At 37.0% G+C, this 19,039-nt stretch overlaps 1 protein-coding gene across 6 annotated transcripts in view; it reads right to left on the bottom strand.

The window, feature by feature from the left end:
* Sec31b (SEC31 homolog B, COPII coat complex component) overlaps positions 1 to 19,039 on the bottom strand; it is a 46,954-nt gene that overhangs the window by 3,311 nt on the left and 24,604 nt on the right. For 5 of the 6 annotated variants that reach the window (XM_063243933.1, XM_013158443.3, XM_063243938.1 and 2 more), the window contains 2 exons: positions 15,340 to 15,501; positions 1,374 to 1,452 (listed from right to left, as the gene is read on the bottom strand). In XM_063243933.1, the coding sequence (XP_063100003.1) occupies positions 1,374 to 1,452; positions 15,340 to 15,501 (241 nt within the window). The remainder of the gene's footprint in view (positions 1 to 1,373; positions 1,453 to 15,339; positions 15,502 to 19,039) is intronic. The other variant, XR_010045823.1, reaches the window with a different exon arrangement.

The raw sequence follows: 19,039 nt of genomic DNA on the forward strand, positions 1-19,039 counted from the left end.
CCACAGCAAGATCCAGCCTCAAAAAAAAAAAAAAAAAAAAAAAAAAGTCAAGCCAGGCACAGTAGTGCATGCTTGTTACTCCCAGCATCTAGAGGCTGAGGTGGGAGGATTACTCTGAGTTCAAGGGCAGCCTGAGCTGCATAGTGAGTTCAAGGCCAGTCTGAACTACACAGCCAAGACCCTATCTCAAAACAAATGAAGAAACAAACAAAAACTTCAAGCCAGACACCTAAAACCCTGGCATTCAGGAGGCTGAGACGGGAGAATTATGAGTTCAAAGCCAGTCTGAAGTACATAGAAAGACCCCCTATCTTGAAACCTCCCACTTAAAAAAAAAAGAGAGAGAGAGAAAACAAAAACAAAACACTAAAACTGATAATAATAATTAACACATGTATATGGAGATCTACAATTTAATAAGCACTTTTAACTACATATATTATTTGACCCCTCAAGATAATACTATAGGATTGAAATGATATACTTATGTTGGTGTATTGCCAGAAAGCACGAAGGCTTTTACCTAGGAAACAGTATTAGAAATTTAGTGCAAAATAGTATTAGGAATCCAGACCTCAACTTCTCTCAAACATTTTTTTCTTTTATTTTTAATTAAAAAACAAAACCCAAAAATGAAAAAACAAACATCAAAACCCTAAGTTCTCTTTGGTATGAGCAGCACAGGTGGAGGAGCCAGAGCTCCAAGCACTCTTAGGAAACACCTTCTAAAATTTTTTTTGTTTTTATCTTTTTGAGACGGGGTCTCTCTATGCAGTTCAGGCTGGCCTTGAGCTCACTTTGTAGCCTAGGCTGGTCTCAAACTCGCAATGATCCTCCTGCCTCAGCTTCCCAAGTGCTGGGATTATAGGTGTGAGCCACAACACCTGGCTAAAACACATTTTTATGTCAGTTGTGAGTGCTTGTGTGCGTTTGTGCATGTGTGTGTGTGTACACGCACATTGCTAGAAACGGAACCCAGGGCCTCAAACATGGCAGGCAAGTGCACTACCATTGAACTTTCAGCCCTCAACCTTTCAAGCTACTAGATGAGAGGAAGACAAGTCTTCCTTAAACCTCTGACTTCTGTGCTTTCAGCAGTCTATGGTGACTTGGGGGGTCAACGATAGCCTTCTTGAGATTTTTACCTTAATAACTTTTATGCCTGGATTCCATATCCATAGATTGAACCAAGCATGGAAAATAAGCAGAAAAAAATTGTGCTGACCAAATATGCTTTTCTTGTCATTTTCCTCAAACAATTCAGGATAACAACTAATACAGCATTTATTGTTTTAGGCATGGTCAGTAATCTAGAAATGACTTAAAGCACACAGAAAGCCATTCACTAGGCCTTGCCCTAGGGCCCGCCGTACCACCAACAGTCTGGTAGGGTGCCGAGGGCATCAGGGATGACTGAGGTATGGCCCATGGTCTTAGAAATGGAGCTAGAATCTGTGAAGAGAAAAAAAGTCATCACTTAGAAAGAGAAGAAAGGAACTGAAATCAAAAAACAGCATAAAAAATTAGTGAAACAGAAAATAGTTCTTTAGAAAAAATCAGTAAAATCAGTGTATCACCATTCAGACTGATAAAGATAGAAAGATCCAGCCAGACATGGTGGTACACACCTATGCTTGCAGCTACTCTGGCTGAGGCAAGAGGGTTCCAAATGCAAGGCCAGCCCAGTCAATGTAGCACAATCCTTTCTAGAAAGAAAGAAAGAAAGAAAGAAAGAAAGAAAGAAAGAAAGGAAGAAAGAAAGAAAGAAAGAAAGAAAGAGAAAGGGCTGGGGTTACAGCTCCGCTCTCAGTATCAAAGGGAAGAAGAAAAAATGGAAAGATAAAAGATACAAAGATGAAATAGGGAATCTTACAACAGATCCAGAAGTCATTAAAAGGATGATAAAGAAATATTCAGATTACATTCAATTCATAAACTTGACAACTCAGAAGAAATGAACCAACTCCTCAGGAAAAACATACCACCACAACTCAGCCAAAATGAAAGATAAGCTGAGTTGTCCTATAATTATTAAAGAAATTGAATTTGTAATTTAAAAATTTACCCCTCCCCCAGAAAGCATCTTTGGCCTTGCTGGTTTCATATTCAAAGAATTAATACAAAGTTGATACAATCTTTTCCAGGACATGTCCTAACTCATTTTATGAAGCCACTACAGGTATTACTGATACCAAAACCAGACACTATGCAATAACAGAAACTTAGGAGGCTAAAGTGGAAGGATAGTGGATTTGATGATAGCCTGGACAACACAGACTTTGTTTTTCAAAAAATTAAGAGCTTTGGAATGGGGATTTAACTCATTGTAGAGTGCTTGCCTAGCAAAAGGCCCTATGTTTGATTCCTAACACCATCAAAAAAAAAAAAAAAAAGCCAAAAACAGCAAAACACTACAAATCAATACTCTCATAAACTTAGATACAAAATTCCTTAATAAAATTTTAGCAAAACAAATCCAACAATGCATATAAAATATATTCGACAACCAGGTTGGATTTATTCCGGATTATATAAGGCTGATCTAATATATTTAAAATCAGTGAATGAGGCATGATAGCATACACCTATAATTCCAGCACTCAGGAGGCTGAAGCTGGAGGATTGCCATGAATTCAAGGCCAGCCTGAGCTGCATAGCAAGATGCTATCTCAAAAAAATCTATATATGTATATGTGTGTGTGTGTGTATATATATATATATATATATATATATATATATATATCATATCAACAAACTGAATAAGAAAAATCATATAACTACACAAAATACGCAGAAAAAAAACCTGACAAAATACAACACTCACTCATGAACCAGTTCAGCAGGTGCTATGTGTGAACATTTCTCCCATAACGCACGTGTAGGGACCCTAATTCCCCATGGAACAGGGGTGACGGCAGGGTAATGGAGGACACCCTGCACCAAACGCTGTCAGGAGGGAGACTCTTTCTTGCTTGTCCACTCTGCTGCAGGAGGCCCATCCCCTGGGCTTCAGCAAGCACCAACACGGAGCCTGTGGCTGCCGACTCTTGCACTCGGCTGCTCCTGCTCTTTGTCATCCCTCCGGTCAGCAGTGCTTCTGCTGTAGCAGCGTCCCTCAGCCTCGCAGAGAGCATCCACCAAAAACCTACACCTAGGAGCACACTCAGTGGTGAAGCACTGAATGTTTTCTCTCTGCGACTGGAAGTGAGGTGATTATTTAACCTAATGCTGGAAGTCCTAATCACTACAGTAAGGCAAGAAAGAAATGGAAGGCATACAATTTGGAAAGAAAGAAAGAAACAGTCCCCAGTTTTCCCTCTATGAGAAGGTGCCTGCATAGAAAATTGCAAAGAATCTACACTCCTAGAACTAGTGAGTTAAAGAAAGTTACAGGATACATGACCAACACAGGAAAATCAACTGCATTTCCATTCACTGACTATGAACAATAGAAACCAAAACAAAAGGTGTAATACTTGATTTCAAGTTGAAAACAATGAGGGGAAAAACCCTAGACCTAAACTTATGTCAAAAAATAACTACAAAATGAAACATGTCCTTAATATGTAAAGCACAAAATTATAAAATTTCTATAAGGAATATAGGAGAAAACTTAGAAGACGTGGGACTAAGCAAAGACTTGATATCTAAAGCACCATATGTGAGAAATTTTATAAACCAAATCTCACAAAATTAAAAAACCTTTTCCTTTGGTAAAAATATGAAAAGACAAGCCAGGTATGGTAATCACAACACTTGGGATGCTGAGGCAGGAGGATCACCTGGGGTACATCTTAAGTTCAAGGCCAGCTTGAATTGCATAGTGAAATCTTGTCTCAAAACCCCAAAAAGAAAAAAAAAAGGGCAACACAAATTACCATCTGGGATAAAATATCTCGAAATCACACAAAAGACTTGTATCTAGAAAATATAAAGAATTCTCAAAACTCAACACTAAAAAACACAAAAAATCCAACTAGAAATTGGGTAAAAGACATTACAGTCTTTTCACAGAAGAAGATACAAAAGTATAGACAGCAAAAACATGAAAAAATGTTCCACAATGTTAGCCATTAGAGAAATTAAAATTAAAATCTCACTGAGCTATCATACATGTATCAGAATAGCTAAAGTGAAGGGCTGGGGATTTAGCTCAGCGGCAAAAGCACCTGCCTGGCAAATGCAAGGTTGTGAGTTCGATCCGCAGTACCAAAAAGATAAAAAGAGAAAAGCTAAGGTGATAACCAGTGATAACAAATGCTGATGAGCATGTGGGAGAACTGAAATGTAAAATGGTGCAGCCACACTGGAAAATAGTTCAGCCGGCTGTTACTTTCAAAACTAAAAGTGAACCTGTAATATAACTCAGCAATTGTATTCTCATATTTACTCCTAGGCATTTATCCCAGTGAAGTGGTGACTTTTTTTCCCTTAAGAAATTGTACTCAAATGCTCAAAGCAGCATTATTCATAAGAGCCCAAAACTAGGAACTACTCAAATGCTCTTCTAAGGGTGAATGACAAAAATAAAAAAAGCTTTGCTAAATGCATAACCCAGACTCAATAATGAAAAAAAACTAGTGGAACATGCAAATGGTTCAGGCTGAAAGATTGAATGCTAAGTGAGAAAAGCTAATCTGAAAGGTTATATATTCATAATTCCATTTATGGGACACTACTGAGATAATTATAAAGCTGAAGAAGGTGAGGGATATAGCTTAGCCGCACAGTGCCTGCCAGGCAAGTGTGAGGTTGTGAGTTCAACTGCTGGTACCAAAAAAAAAAAAAAAATTTCTTTTAGGTATAAAAGAGAGTCCTGTGTTGGTATTTTTGCTGTGATGGGGTTACATAAGACTACAGGTATGACAAAACTACATGATTCTAGACACACAAATGAATACATGAAAAACTGGTCATGTCTCAATCTATGGATTATAGTAGGGGTCTCCAGTCATTATAGAAATTGTCTCCAGGTCTGCTAGGAACCAGGCTGCACAGCACAAGGTTAGCAGAGGGCAAAAGTGAGCAAAGCCTCATCTATATTTACAGGTGCTCCCTACCCATCATTCTCACCTGAGCTCTGCCTCCTGGAGATCAGTGGTGACATTAGATTCTCCTGGGAGATGCATCCTGCTAGGAGCTGCACATGTGACAAATCTGGATTTCAAGCTCCTCATGAGAATCTTTTTTTTTTTTTTTTTTTTTTTTTTTTTTTTTTGTCTTTTTCATTTTTATCGGTACCGGGGATCTAATGCCTGAGGTGGAGCTGAGGCAATGATGCCAGCTTCGGGGAGTAGCTGAAAATGCAGATTAACAGGAGCAGATTGGTTTGAACAGAGACCATAACAAATCAATGGCTTGCACAAACTCATATCAAAACCCCACCAGTAGCCAGGCACAGTGACACAGACCTGTAATCCTAGCACTCAAGTTCAGGCAAGAGGATCATCATGAATTGGAGGGCAGTCTCGGATACATAGTGAGTTCAAAGCCACCCTGAACTACATACTGAGATGCTGTGTTAAAACACACACACACACACACACACACACACACACACACACACAACTTTTATCAGTGAGTAGCAAGTGACAAGCTGATCTGGTGGCAGGCTTTATAGTCACAAGTGACCTGACGTAGCCAATTGTACAGCTTTAAGTCAGAATCTGACACTTATTTTACTCTGCATGTGGCCTGCCATGATCTTTTTTTTTTTTAAGGAGAAAAAGAAAAAAAAAACAGAAAAAGGGTACAAGTTATACAGAATTTCAGAAAAAATAAACAGTAGGAAATCACTAGTTAACAGATTACATATTGTCATCTTAGAAATCGTTGTTCAAGTTACAAAATTAAAGCACATAAAGTGGACTTTCAAACAGTAAGACTACAAATACTTCTGTTCAATGATCCAACAAAACTCAGTAATATGATTATCTATCTTATACACTTAAATATACATGCAGTTATATCCTTTAGAGCACTTTCTTTTCCTCTCTTTTGTACAATGACAATTACACATTTTGGGTTTTATTACTCCCATTGTTCTTATTACTTTTTTTTTTTTGAAGAGAGTAAAACCAAATGTGACACAGCAGAACAGAGTCAGTCAAATCAAAAGGATGGACATAATACATAATGTAAAACAAAATACAAGGTGATCAACAATGGTTACCATACTGCCTCTTGCTATCTTAAAAAGAATTGCCTATATCATCAGTTATAATAAAATTGAACAAAACAGTAAAGAATAAGACCAATAAAACCAAAACATTGGAGACACTAGAGGACTTCAAAAGAAGATAATAGTCAACCAGAATGGGCGTCATAATGAATCTTATTGTCTTAATAGTTGTTGCCTATACTTTCGAACTCGGTACTGTCAAGCATAATAAAACAGAGGAAAATCAGTCAAAACAAGATGGTGAGAGCAATACAGTATTTCAAATCAAGTTAATAGGAAATCAAAGTGGGTTACTATAATATATCCTGCTATTTTTTATTTATTTTTCCTTTAATTAAAAAGATAAAAAAGTAAATAATAAAAAAGGAGATTGAGATAAAAGAGGGCATAACAACAAAACAGCGCAGGTCAAAACATAACCATTTAAGCAAAATAGTGTTTCACCACAAGATATCCTGACATAAAAGTAGTTACCATAGTGTCTCTTTCCTTGAAATCTTTGAGTATAACTTCGTATACTCTAGCATCAAACATATCAAGATAATGTAAAACCATTCAAGAGAATGACAGTATTACAGGGTATTTAGAATCAATTAACAGAAAATGAACAATGGTTTCTGTATAATCTCCTTGTCTATAAAAGTTTTTGCTTATATTATCACATACAATAAAATCCAATAAGATACAACATGTTAAGACCTTTGGACACAGAAGAAAAACACCTTGATGAGACTTCAAAACAAAATGATATCAGCACTAGCTATTATGATGTCTTGTTTTCTCCAAAATAGCTGTTCCTATCATACAACCTTCTCTGCCTCATTTCTGTTGAGCTCTTTTTCTGTCATTAGTTGTCAGTTTGTCTTCTTCATTTCGCTTTCTGCTCCATTCATTGTGGCCTCTCTGCCACTGTTTCTGGAATCTTGCTATTTTTCTTTTTTAGAATATCCTGCAGTATTCTCTGTAGAGTTGAATTGGTGGTTGCAAATTCCTCTAGTTTCTCTTTATCCTGGAAGCCCCTTGTTTTTCCATCAATTTCTAGGGACAGTTGTGCAGGATATACCAATCTTGGCTGGAGGTTATTATCTTTCAAAGCTTGAATTATTTCCCCCCATGCTCTTCGTGATTTGATGGTTTGTGCCAAGAAATCTGCTGTAATTCTGATGGGTGTTCCCTTGTAAGTGATCTGTTTCTTGTCTCTGACGGCTTTTAATATTCTGTCCTTATATTGGATTTCTGGAATTTTGAGTATTATATGCCTTGGTGTGGTTCTGTTTGGGTTGTAGGTGGCTGGGGTCCTGTATGCCTCATACATCTTTTGCTAAATTAGGGAAATTCTCTTGGATTATTTCTGTGAATAGCTTTTGTAGTTCATTTGTTTGTGTCCCTACTTCTTCTTTTATGTTCTTAATTCTTAAGTTATAGATCCTCTTATCATCTTCTAGCCTTTGAATTATTGCTGTTTGTTTTCTTGTTATTTTTAAGAAGTTTTTCATTTCATGCTCCCACCTTACAAATCTGTCCTCCAGTTCAGATAATCTATCCTTAGTTTCTTTCAAGCTGTTATGCCAGCTTTCAATAGAATTTTTAGTTTCCTGGTAATCTCTTTGAACCTACTTCACATATTCTACGTTTTCTCTATTTTCTCTATCAAACAATTCTCTCCCTTTTTTCTGTTCTTCCATTCCACCATCTGTTTTTTCTTGGGTGGTCCTTAGCATTTATCTAACTATTCTACTTATATCTTGCTTTATTTCATTAAATACTTCATTTTTGAACTCGTCTATGAGGCTCCAGAGATATCGCTGTATGTCTATTGGTGCCGTGTCTGATATTGCATGTTTTCTGTCCTCATTTTCCTTTGCATTTACCTTTCCTGGATCAGTGTTCTCAGGATTGGGGACTGAGGACCCTTTCTTGTTGCTCCCTCTTCCCATACTTTTTGTTCCTTCCATGCAAGCGTATATAGGAGGCCCAGTTTTTTTCGTTGTCGGTTACAGTTTGTTTGAATCCGCTGGCTAGGTGTTCCCACCCACTGCAGTGTACTAGGGAGACACAGACCTGGGCAGCCTCTGCTGGGCCTGCCCCTCCAGGTCAACCTAGTGAAGGCTCCACTGCTAGGGTGTACCGCCAGGTGCTGGGACCTGGTTTGGGCTAGCCTACTGGGTCTTAGTCAGTGGCATCACCCAGGCCAAATACTCTGCACCAATCCCGCTTGAGAGGGGAATATGCGACTAAAGTCACTGTAGCATCCTATTCCGGCTAGTCTGCCCAGTCCCAGAATGTCCTCTTTTGGAGACTCCTAGTATATGGAAGGGTCCCCATTCCTCTCACTCACCTCAGGTCGATGCAGGGCTCCCCACCAGTCTGGCTCTCAGTTCCGTTCGCCGATTCCTGCTCTCAGAGTTTTCCCCTCTCTCTCCCTGCTATGCCGATTGGGACACAGCAGTGGCGGCAGGAAATTCAAATCAGGATTTCCAGAGGTGCAGGTTCCAGCTTCTGTGCTGAGATTTTATCTGTTCCGGTTACAGAACCAGGATTGCATTTCCAGTTGGTTTCTCTCAGCTTAGTTCATTCCTGGGTTGGCAGGGTATACCTCCCCTTGCTTAGGTCTCCTCATACCGTACCATTCCTGGATTCTAAGCTGGGTATCTCAGAGAGCCTCCATAGCTGCTGTTATCTATCCGCCATTATGTTCTCCAACCATGATCTTATTTACTACTTTGATCTGTGCCTCTTTCTTCCACTATGCACTAGTCTCAGCCACAGTTTATGACAACCCATGAGCTCTTGCAAAAAACAAACATCACTGAATAGCTTCTTTGAAAACAAAGGCAGACCCCATGAGGAGACAAAAGACTAAGACGCCAACAAAAAGAAAGTGCATTTAGTTGTTTGTTTGTTTTTTATCTTTTGAGACAGGGTCTCACTATGGAGTTCAGGCTGCCCTTGAACTCACTTTATAGCCCAGGTTTTCCTTAACTCACAGCAATCCTCCTGCCTTTGCCTCCCCAGTGCTGAGATTATAGGCATGTGCCATTACACCTGGCTGAAAGCTGCATTTAGATTAAAAAACAGAAGTCCTACTTAAAGTTATAGGTCCACTGCAACAGGTGATCCACATTTTCCAAGCCTACTTTGTGTAACATATAGTGACAGCTATCCAATGAAGCCATGAAACCTTCAGAACTACTTCACCACACAGACATCAAGCACCTTGCATTAAAAGATAACCCTTTGGAGTTTCTAAAAAACTATGAACACCAAGAACAGAAGCAATTATTGAAGGCCACTTTATCAAATGTGTCTACACTGAGAGCATAATTATTAGCAGCTAATAGCATTGCTGAAGTTTAAGTAGAGTTCATCCTGCCTGCTGCTGAGGACACCTGTCATAAACTCTTTAGGAGAAGCTACAGTTCAAAAGGTGGTGAGTCTTCCTCTTTTGGTTAGACCATAACTATATGAAATCAAATCAGATATTGAGGCACAACTGTTAGACAGAAGTAATGAGTCACCATGGTACACAATCCAGGTTGATGAGTCTACCAATGTTGATAGCAAGCAATGGCAAAACGGAAAAGCAAAATGCAATCTCAAACATCTAGTCCACCAGAAGCAAGTACAGGAGACATTGAAATAGAGGACTTAAAAAGTAACACACTGGAAATCTCTAAAAAGATAGCAAGTAAAATTTAAAAAAAAACTATGAGGCTATAGAGGAAATCAAATTAGAAATAATTCTCATGTAAAGACAGAAATAACAACCTTAGTAAAGGAGCTGCTCAGTGTAGCTAAAGAAGAAATTTTTAAAAAAAAGTACAGGAGTATGGGAAACTGATTGAAACCTTGAGTAAGCAATATAGAAAACAAGCAGAATTCATGAAACAAACTCAAAGAGACATCCAAGAAACAAAAAATTCTATTGAAAGCTGGCAAAACCATTTAAATGAAGCTGAGCATAGGATTTCGGACATTGAGGACAGGATCACAATTAGCAATCATGAAAGGATAGAACTTTTAAAAATAAAGCAGCATGAAATGACAATCCAGCAGTTTCAAGATGATGCCAAGAAAAACAATATAAGACTACTAGGCATCAGTGAAGATGAAGGAGTCAATGCAAATTACATAACTAAAATATTCACAGAAGTAATGGCAGCAAATTTCCCAAACATGGGGGAAAAATCTTATATGCAGATAAGTGAGGCATATAGAATGCCAAACAATCACAACCAACATAAATCTACACCCAGACATATAATAATTAAGATCCCAGACATAAAACATAAAAACAGAATACTAAAAGCTGTTAGAGAAAAGATACAACTCACCTATCAAAGAAAGCTCATTAGAATCACAGCAGACTTTTCCAGCACAAACACTCAAGTCAAGACAAGCTTGGAGTGAGGTATGTCAAGCCCTGAAAGGAAACAACTTTCAACCCAGACTGATGTGCCCAGAAAAACTTTCATTCAAATTTAATGGAGAAACAAGATACTTCCAAGACAAAGAACAACTGAAGAAATTCATGTCCACCAAACCAACCCTAGACAGAGTATTGAAAGACATACTAGATAGAGATAAAAATGATCACAATCTCCAGAACAACAACAGAAAGAAAGCCCCAGGTAAGATAAGCAATTAAACAAAGGGGAAAAAGCTGAAAGCAAACAAATAGAATATAACATGGCAAAGTCGAGCCAATACATATCAGTTATATACATAAATGTAAATGGGCTCAATTCACTTATCAAAAGAAATAGGTTGACAGAATGGATCAAGAAACATGATCCCACAATATGCTGTATACAAGAAACACATCTGACCCAAAAGTAAACTCATAGATTAAAGGTCAAAGGATGGAAAACAGTATTCCATGCAACAGGAACCCAGAAAAAAGCAGGGGTAGCTATTTTGTTTGCAGACAATGTGAACTTCAAACTTAAAATGATTAAAAGATATAAAGAAGGTCACTACATACTCATTAGTGAAGAAATTCAAGAGGAAGAACTAACAATTATACATATATATGCACCAAATACAGGAGCACCCAACTATTTTTTTTAATCGGTACCGGCAATTGAACTCATGACTGAACGCTTGCAAGGCAGGGAGCACCCAATTATATAAGACAAATACTAATGGACATGAAAAGTCAAATACACAAGAACACAATTATAACAGGGGACCTTAACACCCCATTGTCACAAAGAGATAGATCAACTAGACAAAAAGTCAGCTAAGAAATAATAGAACTGAATCATACCTGTGAGCAATTGGATTTAGTAGATGTTTACAGAGTGTTCCATCCAATCACATCAGCATATACATTCTTCTCAGCTGTACATGGGACATTCTCCAAAACAGACCACATATTATCCCATAAAACATTCTTAAGTAAATGCAAAGGTAATGAAATTATCCCATGCGTAATATCTGACCATAACACACTAAAATTGTAAATTAATGGCAAAAGAAATTGCAAAACCTGCGTAAATACATAGAAATTAAATAACAACCTTCTGAACTACCCAGTGGGCTACAGATGAAATTAAAGAAGAAATAAAGCAATGCCTACAATTCAATGAAAATGCGGAAACAACATACTGTAATCTGTGGGATGCAATGAAAGCAGTCTTAAAAGGGAATATATAGCAATAAATTGTCATATCAAGAAAACAGAATGAGCACAAATAAACAACCTAATGCTTCATCTCAAGCTTCTAGAAAAAGAAGAGCAAGTTAAACCTAAAGCTCATAGGAGAGAGAAAATTGTGAAGAACAGAAATCAATGCAATTGAAACTAAAAAAAAAAAATACGAAGAATTAATGAATCAAAAATTTGTTTTTTTTGAGAGAATAAACAAAATTGACAAAGCTCTAGCTAACCTTTTCAAGAAAAAGAAAGAAAGAAATCCAAATTCACGCAATAAGGACTGAAAAAGAGGAAATTACTACACATCCCATGGAAATTCAAAAGATCATGAATACCTACTTTGAAAATCTCTACTCACATAGAGTGGAAAACACAGAAGATATGCATAGATTTCTAGAAACATAAGCTCAAGAGATACAAGCAATACAAGAAGATATAGCAATTTTGAATAACCCAATATCAGCTATTGAAATTGAAAATGTAATTAAAAATTTACCAAAAAAGAAAAGCCCAGGTCCTGATGGATTCACAGCTGAATTCTACAAGAAATTTAGAGAAGATCTGATGCCAATACTCCTTATACTCTTCAATGAAATTTAAAAGGAAGCAATCTTCCCTAAATCATTCCTGGAGGAGGGAAGTATTACTCTCATACCAACGCCAGAGAAAGACCCAAACAAAAAGAAGAACTTTGGGCCAATCTCACTAATGAACATTGATGCAAAGATTCTCAATAAAATTCTGGCAAATAGAATGCAGCAAATAATCAAGAAGATTATACATCACGACCAAGTGGAATTCATTCCAGGAATACAGGGAGGTTTAATATGTGCAAATCAATAAATGTAATACACCACATCAACAGAGCCAAAAACAAAAACCACATGGTCATTTCAACAGATGCAGAAAAAGCTTTCAATAAAGTCCAACACATGTTCATGATAAAAAACCTTTCAGAAACTCGGAATACACAGTGTCTGCCTCAATCTTATAAAGGCCATCTATGACAAGCCAACAGCTAACATTATACTAAATGGACAAAAACTGAAAGCTTTCACTTTAAACTCAGGAACAAGACAAGGATGTCCACTATCACCACTCCTATTCAATATAGTTCTGGAAATACTAGCCACGGCAACCAGACAAGAGAGGGAAATAAAAGGAATAAAGATAGGAAAGGAAGAAGTTAAATTATCACTATTTGCAGATAACATGAAGACCCAAAAACTCCATTAAAAGACTACAAGAGGTAATAAACAAATTCAGCAGTGTAGCTGGATACAGAGTCAATGCTCAAAAATCAATAGCATTCCTGTACACAAACAAAAACTCACCAAGAGAGAAATTATGGAAATATTGCCCTTTACAATACCATCTGAAAAAATTATCAACCTAACTAAGAATGTAAAAGACCTATATATTGAAAATCATGCTATGCTAAAAAGGAGATTGAAGAGGATATTAGAAAATGGAAGGATATTCCTTGCTCTTGGCTAGGAAGAACCAACATTGTGAAAATGGCCATATTCCCAAAACTGTTATACAGATTTAATGCAATCCCAGTCAAAATACCAGTAACATACCTCACAGATCTAGAGAAAACATTCCTAAAATTCATTTGGAAATAGAAAAAACCTAGAATAGCAAAGGCAACTCTGGGCAACAAAAGCAAGGCAGGAGGCATCTCAATTTGACTTGAAACTATACTACAAAGCCATAGTGATAAAATCAGCATGATACTGGCAAAGAAATAGACCTGAGGATCAATGGAACAGATTAGAAGATGCAAGCACAACTACAAAGACACTCAGCCACCTGATATTTGACAAAGGGGCTAAACATGTTCACTGGAAGGATAGCCTCTTTAATAAATGGTGTTGGAAAAATTGGCTCTCCACATGCCGAAGACTAAAACTAGATACATGCCTATCACCATGCACAAAACTAAAGTCTAAATGGATCGAAGACCTAAACATTAAAATAGAAACACTAAATCTATTGAAAGACAACGTAGGTAGAAATCTTGGAGACATAGGGGTAGGCAGGGAATTCATGAACAAAACACAAATTGCATGGGAAACACTTCAAAGAATCAACAACTGGGATCTCACATTACTGAAAAATTTTTGCACTTCAAAAGAAATCGCCAACACAGTGAAAAGAAAACCCATAGAATGGGAAAGAATTTTAGCTAGCAGCCCCTCAGACAAAGGACTTATATTCGAGAACAAAGAATTGAAAAACATCAAGCCCCCCAAATTCAAAGACCCTCTCCAAAAATGGGCATCTGAGATGAATGCACATTTTTCAGATGAAGATAAATAAATGGAAAATAAATACATGAAGAGATGTTCACCATCATTGGTCATTCGAGCAATGCAAATTAAAACAGCAGAGATTTCATCTCACTCCGGAAAGTATAGCTGCCATCAAGAAATCAAATGATAGCAAATGTTGGCGAGGCTGTTGGGGGGGGGGAGGAACACTGCTCCACTGTTTGTGGGAGTGTAGACTGGTGCAGCCACTATGGAAATCAATATGGAGGTTTCTCGAAAGACTAGGGTTGGAAGTTCCATTCAATCTAGCTATTGCCCTCCTCTGTATTTTCCCAGAAAAACTGAAAAGGTCATATCACAGTGATATATGTGCACCTGTGTTCATAGCAGCACAATTTGTAGTAGCTAAATCTTGGAAACAACCAAGATGCCCATCAACCACAAAGTGGCTGAAAAAGATACGGTATTTTTATACAATGGAATATTACTTAGCTATAAAAAAGGATGATCTTAAGGACTTCATAGGTAAATGGAGGCAACTTGAGACTATCCTCCTAAGTGAAATAAATAAGAATCATATTTATAAATATCACATTGTGTCTTTAGTGTAAAAAGTAATAAGAACTGTAGGAGTAATAAAACCCAAAATGTATAATTGCTTTTATAAAAGAAAAGAAAAGAAAGTGCTCTAAAGGATATAACTGCATGTTTTTGGGGTTTTTTTTTTTGTACCAGGGCTCAAACTCATGACCATGCACCTACAAGCCAAGCACTTATGCCACTGAGCTAAATCCCCAGCCCTGCATGTATGTGTAAGTGTGTAGGATCAATAATAACCATATTACTAAGTTTTGGTTGGATTGTTGAACAGAACTGTTTGCAGTCTCACTGTTTGAATGTCCACTTTGTATGTTTTAATTTTTTAACTTGAACAACTATTTCTAAGATGACAATATGTAATCTATTAACTAGTGATTTCTTACTTTTTTTGAGATTCTGTATTATTTCTACCCTTTTTCTGTTTTGCTTTTTTTCTCTTAAATAAAATTTTTAAAAAAGAAAAAAAATAACTGAATTGATGCTGTAGAAAGTCATGAATTTTCACTTTTTCATCATTTTCATATTAATACTTTTATTTGTTTGCTACAAATTAATAGCCCAAGTGCTTGCCACATAACTGTTTCTGAGTGAATAAACAAATGAATTAACAAACAAGACCTTACCTGGTGAGAAGACTGGGACCTCGGTGTGTAATGAGACATGTCTGTAGAGCAAGAGGCAGCTCCCACAACAACCCGGGGGAAAGGAAACGGGGGGCATGGCTGGCCAGTGATGGCAGAACCTTGGGCATGAAAAAGGCGATCTCTCAGCTGTTGAACTGGTGGCTGTAAGAGTTGTAATAAAGAAGTGCTATGTTAAATTAAAACAAGAAAACATCTCAAGACTTTCAGCGGTCAAAGTTTCTTTTTCTGTTTATTTATTTATTTATTTATTTATTTATTGGTGAGACAGGGTCTTGCTGTGCAGTTCAGGTCTGGTACTCACTTTGTAGTCTTGGCTGGCCTTGAACTCACAGCCATCCTCCTGTCTCAGCCTCCGAAGTGCTGAGGACACAGGCATGTGCCACAAAGTCTGGCCAGCAGTCAAACTTCTAATGACCTCTGTACTTCAAATGACTCAAAAGTTCCCAAGTCTCTGCCTTTCATATCTCCCTCTTGGCTTTCTATCTGGAATGTCTTACATAGGCTAGGTAGCCATTTCTTTTTAAAGATCCAGCTTAACTGTTTTAACCACAGGAAAACCATCCTTGACTTCTCCAGGCAAAATCAGCTCCTTCCCCAGAGTCCTGTAGTGTTTTATTTTGTTGTTGTTATTCTTTCAATAAATGTTTACAGGTATGGTGGTGCATGCCTGTAATCCCAGCACTCAGGAGGCTAAGGCAGGAGGATCCTTACAAGCTGGAGACCAGCCAACAAAATGAGCTCTAGGCCAGGCTGAACTGCATAATGAGACACTGTCTCAAAAAGAAAAAGCAACTATACTTCTACTTCATGGTAATAAAAACAAAACACATCAGTTACAAGAGTATTAAAATACAAAATAATGATAAACCTCATTGCAAAATTTACAAGACCTATAACAGAAAGCTAGAAAACATTACAGAATAACTAAAAATTTCAAGAAACATTTTAAGGTGAAACATTTGAAGATAACAATTTTCTTTAAAAATTTAAGACATGTAATCATTAAAATAATTCTGAAAAGGAAGAAAATCTTTAGAAGGCTAACATGACATTATTTCCAAAACTCATACACATTTATTTACTCTTTCGGCTTCTCACACTAGGGAGACAATCCAAGGCTTATGCATGAGTCTGATTTATTTCATTTATGAGTATGATCTTGAGTTGCATCCATTTACCTATAAAAGTCTGCAGCTTATCCTTCATTATGGCTAAATAATACTCTATTGTATTAAAAAAAAAAGCTGTATCTTTTAAATCCATTCCTTTGTTCATGGGAATTTGGGTTGTTTCCAAGATTTTTCTATTACAAATTGTGCTGCTATAAACATGCATGCCCATATATCACTGTGGTATGGTTTTAAATTCTTCTGGCAAGATACCCAAAAAGGGAATAGCTGGGTCAAATGGCGCCTCCAACCCTACATTTTGAGACACTGATTTCCACAGTGACTGTACCAATCTACACCTCCAGCAGCAGTGGAGAAGGTTTCCTTTTTCCACCACTCAGCCCCACCAGCATTTGTTATGGGTTGATTTCTTGATAATAGCTGTTCTTTCTGGGGTCTCAGTGTTGTTTTAATTTGTATCTCTTGAATAACCAGTGATATTTAGCATTTATTCATGCATTTGTTTACTGTTTGTATTTCTTCATGTGAGGAGTGTGTATTCATCTCAGATGCCCATTTTCAGACTGGATCTCTAAATTTGGGAGGTCTGATTCTTTTTTTAGTTCTTTATGTGTTCTTGATAGTAATCTTGTCTGAGGAACAGATGGCAAACACTTCTTCCCATATAGTGGGTTGTCTCTTCACTCTCATGGTGGTTTCTCCTGATATGCAAAAACTTTTTAAAAAGATGAGATTCCACTTGATACTGTGATAGTCCCTGTGCAATTGGAGTTGTAGTCAGAAAGTCTTTGCCTCCACAAATGTTTTCAAGAGTTTTTTCAATTCTATCTTCCAGCAGATTTCATGTTTCTGTTTTAACATTTAGATCTTTGACCCATTTCAACTTTAGTTTAGTGCATGTTGAAAAGTATCGGTCCAATTTTAATCTTCAGCCTATGAAGAGCCAGTTTTTCCAGCACCATTTATTAAAGAGGCTATCTTTCTTCCAGTGAATGTGTCTGGCACCTTTGTCAAAGACAAAATAGCTTAGTTTTTCTGGAGTTGTTCTTGCATCTTCCAATCTGTTTCATTAATCCTCTGGTGTTTTTTGGTCAGTACCACACTATTTTTATCACAGTAGCTTTACAATATAATTTCAAACCAGAGATTATGATGTCCTCTGCAGTATGCTTGTTACCCAGAATTGCCTTTCTATTCTGGTTTCCTTTGGTTGCAAATGAATTTAAGGATTACTTTCTGTAATTCTGTGAGGTGTGCTGCTGGAATTTTGATCAGAATTATGTTAAATCTGTAGAACAGTTTTGGAAATAGAACCATTTTCACTATATTGGTTCTTCCTACCCAAGAGCAAGGGATGTCTTTCCATTTCCTGATATTCTCTTTAATCTCCTATTTCAGAGTATTATAATTTTCAATATAGGGGTCTTTTATATTCTTTGTTAGATTAATTCCTTGGTACTTCTTTTTTTGGACACTAATGGAAAATTGTTATTTCCCTAATTTCTCTCTGAGTTTGTTATTCATTTAAAAAAATTATTGTTTTTTGAGTGTTGATTTTGTATCCAGCTATGCTGCTGAATTTACTTATTAAATCTATCAGACTAAGCATTCGGAAGCTGAGGCAGGAGGACTGCTGCAAGTTTGAGACCAACCTGGGCTACAAAGTGAGTGCGAGGCCAGCCTGAACTACATAGTAAAACTGTCTCAAAAAGAAAAAACAAATTGAGCAGTCTTTTAGTGGAGTTTTTGGGGTTATATATATACAATGTCATCTGCAAGTAGATAACTTCTTCTGTTCCTATCTTTATTCCTTTTCTTTCTCTTGTCTAACTGCTCTGGCTAAAAATTTCCAGGACTATGTTGAAAAAGAGTGGATACAATGGACATCCTTGTCTTGTTCCCAATTTTACAGAGAAAGTTTACAATTTTTGTGCATTTAGTATAATGCTGGCTGTTGGTTTCTCATAGATGGCCTTTATCAGATTGAGATAAAGAGCATCTATTCCAATTTTCCATATGGTTTTTACTGTGAATGGGTGCTGGACTTTGTCAAAAGCTTTTTCTACATCTATTGAGATGATCATGATTTTTGCCCTTGGCTCTGTTATTATGGTGTATTACATTCATTATGAATGTTGAACCATCCTTGCATCCCGGGATGAATCCCACTTGGTCATGTTGTATCTTAACAATTTGCTATATTCTGCTTATCATTATCTTCTTGAGCATTTTTGCATCTATGTTCATTAAGAAAATTGGCCTGCAATTCTCCTTCTTAGCTAGGTCTTTCTCTGATTTTGGTTTCAGGGCAACTTTTGCTTCCAAGAATGAATTTAGGAGTGTTGCCTCCCTTTCAATTTTGCTGAAGAGTTTAAAAAGTAGTGGTATTAGCTCTCTAAATTTGTTGTAGAATTCAGCAGTGAATCTGTCAGGGTCTGGGTTTTTCTTTGTTGGTAAATTTTTTAGATTTTTCTATCTCATGTGCAGCTGAGAAGATGTTGTGGGGTAGAATACTCTGTAGATATCTGTTAAGTTCATTTGTTTAAAAG

The sequence above is a fragment of the Cavia porcellus genome, unplaced genomic scaffold, assembly GCF_034190915.1.
Source record: "Cavia porcellus strain 051 isolate PalLab524CR breed Dunkin Hartley unplaced genomic scaffold, mCavPor4.1 scaffold_2, whole genome shotgun sequence".
NCBI lineage: Eukaryota > Metazoa > Chordata > Mammalia > Rodentia > Caviidae > Cavia > Cavia porcellus.